Genomic DNA, 10,868 nt, shown 5'->3' with positions numbered 1-10,868 from the left:
ACTTGTTCTTCTATTCATGAAAGCTGTGCATAGTGATGAGAGTTTAGATGTGAAGTGTTTAGCTTGTCCAATGCTGAGCACTAATATTTACACAATCACCATACATTGCTTTCATTGGCAGGTAATGGGTTTTAGGAGGAATGTTTTTCTGCCTTGTGAAACGACGACTATGCACTGCTTTTGGTGCTGCGCCGCCCACCCTGATGACGGTCGTAGCTGTAATGCGACCAAACTCGTAATAATGGACAGGAGGAAGAATGTCCACAGTGACTACACTTCAGTTCATCCATCTATACCAATCTGTTGTGCCCTCCCCCCCCACAAAAGCATTACAAATTCACATCAATATTGAGTTTTCTTTTAAAGCTTGACATTCACATTAATATGCAGGTTTCCAACAGTAAATTATTAACATGATCATGCACCTTCACCTCTGAGGCATCAAATTAATTCAACACATACTAAAATTAAATACTATGTTATTCTGTGGTGGTTTCTTATGCCCTTCTTTCATGAGTGATACAGCTTGGAAGGAACCTGCAACACAAAATTTTTTTATAATTACTATAAAAATATTGAATTAGAAGTTAAAGGAGTTTTCTTGCATTTGGGGGCTTTTAAATATTAATGCATAAGTACTACATAAGAGACACCAGTATATAGAGTGAGCAAGAAATAACAAACACATTTAAAATTGTCATTATTGGTATATTATATACTGAACAGTAGATACTCGCAAAATCCATCTTAAGACATTACACAAAATATAAACCAACACTGCTGTGTTGGTTATTTTTCGTTCACCCCCCTATAAGACGCTCCAGGTGAGAACGAGACAAGTAACAAAGCAGCCGAGAAGTATTTATTATACCATTATACTGGATGTGTTTCTAAAATGATATTTAACCATATTTTTTCTTTTCGTCTGTTTCTTGTCTACTTCTCATCCAGCCATTAGTGTTAGAAACCCGATGAGAGAGACTACAAGAGGCCAAGCAGCGTAGAAAATAGCATAAAGTGATGGTGTTGAATTCCATAGTGATTCTACCAAAATGTCAGTTTTTTCTGCTATGTTCTTAAGATGTCTGCGTATTTGTGACCCATTGCCATGGCAATGGGTAATCCACTCTCACCTGTATTAAGCAACCTATATATGGAATTCTTTGAAAAAAAACTATTAAGTAATATTTTACCACCCTCAGCAGTCTGGTTTAGATATGTTGAAGATGTATTATGTCTCTGGCCATGTAATGAGGACCTAAAAGCTTTCCTGCCACAACTTAACAACTTAGCCCCCTCGATCAAATTCACTGTGGAATTAGAGCAAGACTGTAAATTGCCATTCCTAGACTGTCTGATACACAGAATAGGTAACACTTTTAAGTTCAGTATTTATAGAAACCCAACTAATGTGTGTTCATACATTCATTATTATTCTGCCCACCATAATAAAGTCAAACAGTCAGTATTTTCAACAATGTTTTTACGTGCCTTGAGAATTTGTAGTCCGGAATTCATCGATGAGGAATACAAATATATATATAATATTGGCTCAAACCTTAAATACCCTAGATCTTTCATAGACAAATGCCTAAACATTACTAAGAAAACTTTTTATAGAACTGATCCCAAGCCCACCCATGACCATAAGAATATCTTAATATTACCATTTCACAAAAATTTCTCACACATTCCTTCAAAACTAAAAACCTGGAACATCAATGTGGCATTTAAAAACTCATGCACTGCTAAACAAATGTTAATCAAGAACTCCCCCAATAACATATATATATACACACTGGCAGAATCGCTATAGAATTCAACACCATCACTTTATGCTATTTTCTATGCTGCTTGGCCTCTTGTAGCCTCTCTTATTGGGTTTCAAACACTAATGGCATTTCTTACATCTTCTCCCTGTCATTCTTGGCCTGCCCCTGGTTTACCTCCCCTCCAAATTTTAACTCCTCCACCTCTTGATCCAGTTGGTTTCATCCATTCTTGCTACTTAACCAAATTATCCCTGTCTGTCTCTATGCAGGACTTCACCAATGCTCTCAATACCCAGCCACCATCTTTGCTCTGAACAGTGTCACATTACACATCCACCTCACCAATCTTGTTACAACTCACTCAACTCGACTTGTCATCCTGTTTAACTGCCACACATCATCACACTTCTCACACCAGTCACATACATTCTTGCTTTCACTAGGAGGGAAGGTTCTCTTGCTATCAATAAAGGTAGTAGTTCTCTAAACTTCCTCCAGCCACTTCTGACTCTTGCAACTGAGTAGGGTTCAGCACCCTCACCAGCACTCATATCAACAAAGTGTCTCCAACTTTGCTGTGGACACATGGTTACCTGCACATACGCAACACTCAACAATATCCCACAATCTACTTCATTACACCTCTTCTGAACCCACCTTCCACACTTGTTGCCAATACCTTCCTTACAAACAGCACATGACCACTTTCCACCACAGGTCCCTCACCCACATCACTAATCAATACTTTAGTTTTCACCACATTCACTCTCTCATTTCTATCAGCACTAAGTCATCAGCATACAATAGCTCCCAGGGGAGGCCAGTCCTAAAGTTCTGTATTATTGCCTCCAGCACCACAAAGGAGGCTCACAACACTTTTGATTGACTCCTACTTTTACCTAAAATTCCTTACTCTTTACTCTCACAGGTTTTTGAGCCTTCATATAATGCCTTAACCACTTAAAAAGGGTACTCCTTGACTTGTAGCTTCCTCATTGCCCACTTTACTATGTCACATGATACCATTAAGTATCATGTCGTACAATTTTACCTCTTTCCCAAGATATATTTTTGTAGTTGGCTAGCCATAAATATTGTCTCTGTAGTCCCCTTACCTGGCATAAACCCAAAGTACCCTCTCCCTTATCAATTACTCAATCACACTTTCTAAAAATCTTCATAATCTGATCTAGCAGCTTCAGGCCCCTGTAGTCTCCACATTCAATTACATCACATTTACCCTTATAATTATTCATACAGGTAATCACACTCTTTCTCCAGTCATCTGGAACAGTACATTCCTTCATGATTGCATTAATCAATTTGGTCACCATTGATACACCGACACTGCCTGTGCTTACAGCCACCTTTCCATTCTTCATATTTTCAATAGCTTTCTCCACACTGCCATCACTCAAAACTACCTGGTATTCACTTCTGCCCTGCAACAATATGCACAAGGAAGCCAGACCATGTGCTTACCTGCTTTCAGTCTACATTAATATATAGTATCTCCCACACAAGAACTGTTTGCCTATATTGTAATGTACCGGATATTTCTCATACAACAAGCTGCACATACTTGATTCTGCATTATTATATGAACTTGTATGTACCTTACGTTTAATCTAAGACATCTTGCGTTGTACCTTGATTGTGATGGTCTTCGTCTCTAGGTATTCATCCAGGCCCTCCTTGCCCCTGTGGGAGACAAGAGATTAGTTTTATATCTCACACACCAAAAAAAATTTACCTTTCTTGCGGTAAGATGATTATATTATAATATTATATAGTGATCCCTCGGTTAACGAATTACCTTCCATAAGAATCTTCAATTTGGTTAACGAAATTCTTACGAAATCATGTCAACATATTTTCGCTTGCTCACCAGCTGGAATATTAGTCCGCCAATACAGTACAGTAATCAGTTCTAGGGCTTAAATTCGTTCCCATTTGAGTAAATATCAAGAAGGTTGTACTATTCAATAATTTTCCAAGTTTTATATTCATTTTTTTTAGTACAGTAATTTTAACACTTATTTATCATAATTGCACTACAGGAAACTAGTTTTTGGTGCGCCAATGAGCCACTTGACTCACCCAAAAAGGCGTCAGTTTGTATCTGGTCAGTGGAGGTAACATCTTGCTTGTGGCTCTCTTGAACATAGACTATTTTTACGTTTTTACAGTACAGTGACCCCTCGGTTAACGAAATTTCGGTTAACGAACTGCCTTCCATAAGGATCTTAAATTCGGTTAAAGAAAAAAAATTCGGTTAACGAATTTCTTACGAACCGACCTCAACATGTTTTCGCTTGCACTGACCGGGCAACCAGCTTTAGTATCAGTCTGCCAATACATTAATCGGTTCTAGGGCTTAAATTCCTTACTATTTTAGTAAATATCAAGAAGTTTATACTATTCAATAATTTTAAAAGTTTAATATTCAATTTTTTAGTCATTTTAACAATTATTGAACATAATTGAAGGTAAAGTGACTAGTTTAATGAGCGGCATCCAGCCTCTTAACACAGCAAACAGGCGTTAGTCTCTCTCTGTTTTCACTGGAGGTAACATCTTGCTTGAGACTCTCTTCAACTAAACACTTTTTTTTTGCAAATTATTGGTCATTTTGAAATATATTTTACATATTGACAATATATAATGCAGTGCAGTGTTGATTTAAAGAAAATAATCTTGAAATACACCAAGAGAACTAAAATTTTATGGGTGAAATGGTGCCATGGGGTGACTTCTCTTCCACCCCAATTCCTTCTCTTCTTCCTTCTCCTCCACCCCCATTCTAATTCCCATCATCATCATCATCATCCAGGAGCCTTCTACATACACACCTCAAAGTAAGTGAACTTTTCTACCATTTTTGTTGAATTTAGGCAATTTTCGGTGAGCTGGAACCAATTACCCAAAAACCCATTGAAACAATGGTTTTGGTTAATGAACTTTTCGGTTAACGAACGACCTTCTGGAACGGATTGAGTTCGTTAACCGAGGGGTCACTGTACAATTATTGGTCATTCTGAAATTTATTTTACATATTCAAAATATATAGTGCCGTGCAGTGTTGATTTAAAGAAAATAATTTTGAATTACACCGAGTGAACCTAAAATTTTATGGGTGAAATGAGGGCATGAAGCATGGGGTGATTTCTCTTCCACCCCCACTTCCTTCTCTTCTTCCTTCTCCCGCACCCCTACTTCTAATTAGCTTTGTCACAACGAAGACGAGTTCCTCGAACTCAAATAAATGCAAATCTTACCCCTACTAATTTTGCATAAAAGGACCTCCACCTAAAAACAATAATGTAAATAATGCACTTATAAATAAAATTCTAGCATACTGTACTCGGCTATAAAAATCAACGCAAAACCACCTCTTCTGTACTCGGTGTTAAATCCTGACACCAACTTGATTCGCTTTCTGCAAAATCAAAGGGAGTTCGACTTGTTTCAGCTAAACAAGAAGCAAACCAAACTAAAGCTAATGGTAATGTGACCCATAAAAATCACACTCTCCTGGTATAAATTAAAACCGCCAAAAAAATAAATAAAAGAAGTAAAATTAAAGCAAGACTTACTTCTTAAGAAATTGTCTGAGCAATGGCACAGTCTTCCTAACAAAGAATATTTACAATTAGAAGCTCAACCAGCCCTTATAGTTGAATAAACTCCTAATCTTAAACAACACAAGAAAAAAAAGAACTCCTATATTTAAATTTATTATACCAATTTCATAAGGAATTAATGATCACACAATTAATGCAGTAAACAGGTGAAGCATTAAATGGAAGAAAATTAGATTTAACAGGTACTGTTTGCCCTTTGGTAAATAACTTAACAGCATCTAACAAACTGAAAATTAAAATTTATTCTTAATTTTATATCACTAAAAATTTTCACAAAAATCTTTATTAGGGGATTTATTGGAAATGCCAACTAATTTCCTAACTTCATTTTTTAAATATAAACAATAGAACTAATTTGCCACAAAAAAAATAGTTAGGGAGGCCGATGAGAAAATCATGTTTCTCATATAACTTAGAAATTTTTTTTCAAATATAATATCCAAGACCGTACATGGATTTTTTGTCCAAAAATAAAAGTGCTGGTCTTAAAGTTGAATAGAAGATTTCCCATACGGAAGTAAAATTTTGTACATTCTTAAAATTATACTATTTTTTCAATTATATACAGTATACATTTAAATATATGTAAGGAGAGAGCTAGAAACTTTGTCTTTCAACTAAAATAATACACAATAGTAAAAAATATATTTCTAAGGCTAATCTAAAATGAAAACTTATATAATTGCATTGAAATATTTTTTTAATTGAAAAGCCAACAATTTAATCGTATAAATCAACTAAAGATCTATAATGAAATCTAAGCTCTTCAAAATGGTCCCTTTCTCCTGAGGGGAGGTCCCATTTCCCAACGCTCAAACTATATTATGTAATTTTCGGTGAGCTGGAACCAATTACCCAAAATCCCATTGAAACAACGGTTTCGGTTAACGAAATTTTCTGTTAACGAATGACCTTTTGGAACGAATTGTGTTCGTTAACCGAGGGACCGCTGTATTACAAAACAATAAATACAGTATCAGATAACGCACAATTTTTGGTGCTGATTATAAACCAAAATTTCCCAGATAAGCCAAAAGTATAGTCCTCAAGTGTTTTTAATCAAGAAAGAGCAAGTACTGTACACGACTGTAATTCACTATACTCACAGTTCCCGTCCATGACCAGATTGTTTGTATCCTCCAAATGGTGTTTGTGGGAGACACACATCATAGCAGTTGACCCTGAAACAACATCATGGTAATTATAACACTGTCCCTCTCTCATTCCTTCTAGCAACTATGACAGCTCTTGTAACATGGTAGAAGATCATGTTGATAAAGAATGTTTGTGAGCAATAATTAAAAAAAATTGAGAGGCGAGATAATGGCAGGTTGTGTGTAGCATAATTTTGAATTTCTGTAATCTGTAATAGTTTATAGGAGAGGTCAAATGGACATGAGCCTAATGCACTATGGAAAATCAAGTAGACATTGACAATAGAATATTTATATAATATACTGTAACCATAAACAAAATAATAATCTTACCAAACTGATCCAGCCTGAACAGCTTGGGCATACATTATGGCCTTGTTAATGTTGGTGGTGATAATACCAGAAGCCAGGCCATACTCTGTGTTGTTGGAGCGTTTGATCACCTCATCCATGCTGCTGAACTTGAGGATCACTTGTACAGGCCCAAAGATCTGGAATTACCAGGGTAAATAAAAAAAATTGCCCATTACATCGTCTCTCAAAGCCGGAAAAAATCCCTCGTTCCCGGAATTTTCCGGATAACGTAAAATGTTCTCAGAATTTCCAAAAAATGTGCCCGATTTTCATCTCTCAAACCAGGAACAAAAAAATCTCCTAATCCCAAAATTTTCTGGGTATTGGGAAAATCGTTCCAAAAGCTGGAAATTTCCGGCTTTGGAAACGAATTTTCCCAAGAAAATTTCAATTCCGGCTATCTGAGAGTTCCAAGATTGAGGGATTCCAGCTAACAGAGATATTACTGTATCACCTAAGGGCAGTGGTTCCCAAGCCGTGTGCCGCAAGATGTAATTAGGTGCGCCACGAAAGAGCAAGATTATATTTCAAAATGTGAAAAATACAAACTGAAATTCGTAATAAAGTTCACATATAACTGTCAAAGTGGCAAACAACTAAACTAAGAATGAGAGGTGGTTTGTGTCATTCAATTCATTTAGGCTAATTATGGTACGACAGTGTTATTAAAGTTTGAGTCTTAAATTTCATAAGGATAAGAACTAAATTCACATCAATTTATCCTCGTAATTTACGTCTTAGAGACACATTCAATGCATAACTATGTTTCAGTTTATTTCAGTCGTAGCAGAAGTTTTCATTTCAATAATGGATTTTGAAAAAAACTATTGAGCGAAAATATACGGTGTTGAAAAATTTTTTTTAACACATCCTCACGTATTGCAGCGGATCAGGACCATAACTATACAGTATTTTAATTTGTTTCATTCGTAGTAGTAGAAATTTTCATCTTTTCAATTGATTTTGAAAGGCTCTCGAGCTAAAATAAATGAAACTGAACAAAAGATTCCGAAAATATCTTCACGTTTGCGGACCGTTAAGTTATTAAATGTCACTTGTCTCAGTTTGATACTTGGCTTTGTTAGCAAGCTGTGCTCTTTGTGCGATTCAATTCATATTGACTAAATTACCCATAAAATGGATAAGTTTATTAAGAGGAAACATAACAGTGACGATTGTGAATCTGAAAGAGAACGTTCAACAAAAGCAACTAAGCCTAGCGATAATAAGGCGAAAGCTCGACCCAATCGTCGATACTGGGATAGCTATTTAAAGTTCGGGTTTCATTGGACTGGTAACGAGGATCAACCTCTCCCACTGTGTGTTGTTTGTGGTGAAAGGATGTTTAATGAAGGCATGGTACCCAGCAAGTTAGAGAGACATTTTATAACTAAACACTCACATCTTCAAGATAAAGATCTGAATTATTTCCAAAGACTGTTAGAACAGCAATCCGAGCAAAGAAAGTATTTTCAGAAAAAGTTTACAGTTTCTGAGAAGGCTCTAAGTCACTTCTATTGAGATAGCCGAAATGATTGCACTACAAACAAAATCACACACTTTAGCGGAGTCGGTTATCTTGCCCGCCCGTAGAAAGATGGTTAAAACCATGTTAGGTGATGAAGCCGAACAAGAAATAAGCAAAATTCTGCTCCCAATTAATACAAGCCATAGGAGAATAATGTATTTATCTGCTGATATAGAGGAAAATGTACAGAATGAACTCAGAATTTGCTTTAAAAGTTGATGAATCTACTGACATTAGCAATAAAGCACAATTACTTACATTTATTCACTTTATTGATGGAAACCAAATAATAAATCAGTTCTTTTGTTGCAAAGAAATGTCACTCACTACAAGAGGTCAAGATATCTTTGACATTTTATCTGCCTACCTCGAAAAATGGAATTGATTATGTGTTGGAATATGTACTGGTGGGGCACCATCTATGGTAGGCTGTATTTAAGGTTTTGTATCGCTCGTACAACAGCAAAATACTAATGTTATACGTACTCATTGTTTCCTACATAGGGAGGTACTAGTTTCAAAAACAATACAAGTTGAATTAAAGCAAGTATTAAACCAAGTTGTTGAAATGGTTAATTATATTAAAAGTAGACCATTGAAGTCTCACTTATTTGAACAAATTTGTGTTGATATGGATTCCCAGCACAAGCGCTTAATTTTACACACACAAGTCAGATGGCTCTCAAGAGGTAAAGTGCTATGTCGCATACATGAACTCCAGAAAAAATTACTTGTATTTTTTGAAGAAGAAAAACATGAATGCTTCTGTGAATATCTTCAATGCTAATTTTGGATTTCCAAGCTGGAACATTTAACAGAGATATTTACACAACTTAATAGCGTCAACACAAGTATGCAAGGTAGATATGAAAACATTCTCACTTCGACGGATAAGCTGGTTTCATTTAAAAAGAAAGTTGTAGTTTGGAAAAATAGAGCTAAAGATGGTAATTTTGAACACGTAAAAGCTGCATAAAAGAAATGACTCCTATTATAGTTGAACATTTGACAACTCTGGAAGAAAAAATTAACTTTTATTTTCTGTCATTGAACACAGAAGAGTATGATTGAGTTCAAAATCCCTTCATAAAAATTCCATCTAATATTGGTCTAAAATTATGTGAAGAAGAGGAATTGGCATCTATATTCAGTGATCGTGGACTTAAAATCAAGTATGCTGAGTTACCTATTGATACATTTTGGATTGCTATTAAAGAAGAATACCCCTCAGTAGCTAAAAAGCTTTATCTGTTTTGATGCATCGAAGAAGAAATGAGGGTTTGTCTTTCTCAAATACGTCCCAACATTGAAAACATTGCCAAAAATCATCAAGCGCATGTTTCTCATTGATAACTTTGCTTCATTTATTGAATAAAGAAGTAAGTACTTGTACATACAATTTTTATGTACTTTTAATTATCTATATTTTTACGTTATGCTATGCTAATATGTATAAATACCTCTTGAATAAATTTTCGAATTTATGTACAAAGTGCACCAAAATATTTTTACTTGTTCTAAAGTGTGCCTTGGGTAAAAAAAGTTTGGGAACCACTGCCTTAGGATTAGAAATTCTAGCTTATTTCACATGAAGATTTGGGTGATTAATCTGAAGTTGAATTTACATGGCATCTGTTTAATGTTTCATGCCTCAAGACATATCCGAGGAATGCACTAATGCACCCTTTACTCCGCTCAGTGTCTTATGTCTATGGACAAGATTGTATCGCTGATGCTTGTGCTGCAAGTGTATTGAGACTGACCGAAGAACAGAAAATCCATAGGAAATTCTGGAACGATATCCCGTGACAATCATCGGCCGAAAGTGAAATGAAGTTGAAGGGGCATGGTTTGGGGCACACACCATGAGGCAACCTCTTGTTGCACAAAGAGGCAATGTGTAAATGCAGCTTAAAGGTGAACTAAGGTGGGTTGCTGATCATGTGATAATTTTTATCCTTTCTCACTAACTCCACAGCTAAATGCATCATAAAAAGACTGAAGATGGACAGTAAAGGAGTGTCCATAAATCCCCAACCACATACTGTACGCATACACATAAACAAAAATATATCACTCGTCTCTTCCCCGGCAACAGACATGTCTGTCACTTTAACACTCACTTCTTCCTTGGCAATAGTCATGTCGTCTGTCACATTGGAGAAGACCGTGGGCGAGACGAAGTATCCCTCAGAGCCGAGACGTGCGCCACCACATTCCAACTTTGCGCCCTCGCTCTTACCTTTCTCAATGTAGCCCAACACACGTTCCATTTGTGTCTGGCTCACCTGAAAAAGTTCATCATATAATTAAGAAGCTGTACCTGTTTTGAGAATACAGGTACAGTACAGCGATTATATTAAGACATTCACCATTTAGTAGTTTTGGGGATAACTACCAGTATATCATCAAGATT

At 36.0% G+C, this 10,868-nt stretch overlaps 1 protein-coding gene across 3 annotated transcripts in view; it reads right to left on the bottom strand.

The window, feature by feature from the left end:
• Positions 1 to 308: 308 nt before the first annotated feature.
• Positions 309 to 10,868, bottom strand: part of LOC121879708 (aldehyde dehydrogenase, mitochondrial-like) — a 32,829-nt gene continuing 22,269 nt past the window's right edge. The window contains exons 10-14 of one of the 3 annotated variants that reach the window (XM_042386456.1): positions 10,576 to 10,740; positions 6,904 to 7,061; positions 6,523 to 6,597; positions 3,389 to 3,473; positions 309 to 537 (exon numbers count right to left, since the gene is read on the bottom strand). In XM_042386456.1, the coding sequence (XP_042242390.1) occupies positions 3,401 to 3,473; positions 6,523 to 6,597; positions 6,904 to 7,061; positions 10,576 to 10,740 (471 nt within the window). In that variant the 3' untranslated portion in view covers positions 309 to 537; positions 3,389 to 3,400. The remainder of the gene's footprint in view (positions 538 to 3,388; positions 3,474 to 6,522; positions 6,598 to 6,903; positions 7,062 to 10,575; positions 10,741 to 10,868) is intronic. The other 2 variants (XM_042386454.1, XM_042386455.1) reach the window with 2 other exon arrangements.

Source organism: Homarus americanus, unplaced genomic scaffold, assembly GCF_018991925.1.
Source record: "Homarus americanus isolate GMGI-L3 unplaced genomic scaffold, GMGI_Hamer_2.0 scaffold42643, whole genome shotgun sequence".
NCBI classification, from domain to species: Eukaryota; Metazoa; Arthropoda; class Malacostraca; order Decapoda; family Nephropidae; genus Homarus; species Homarus americanus.
The sequence above is the reverse complement of the archived record's forward strand: the minus strand, read 5'-3'. Positions and strand labels throughout refer to the sequence as shown.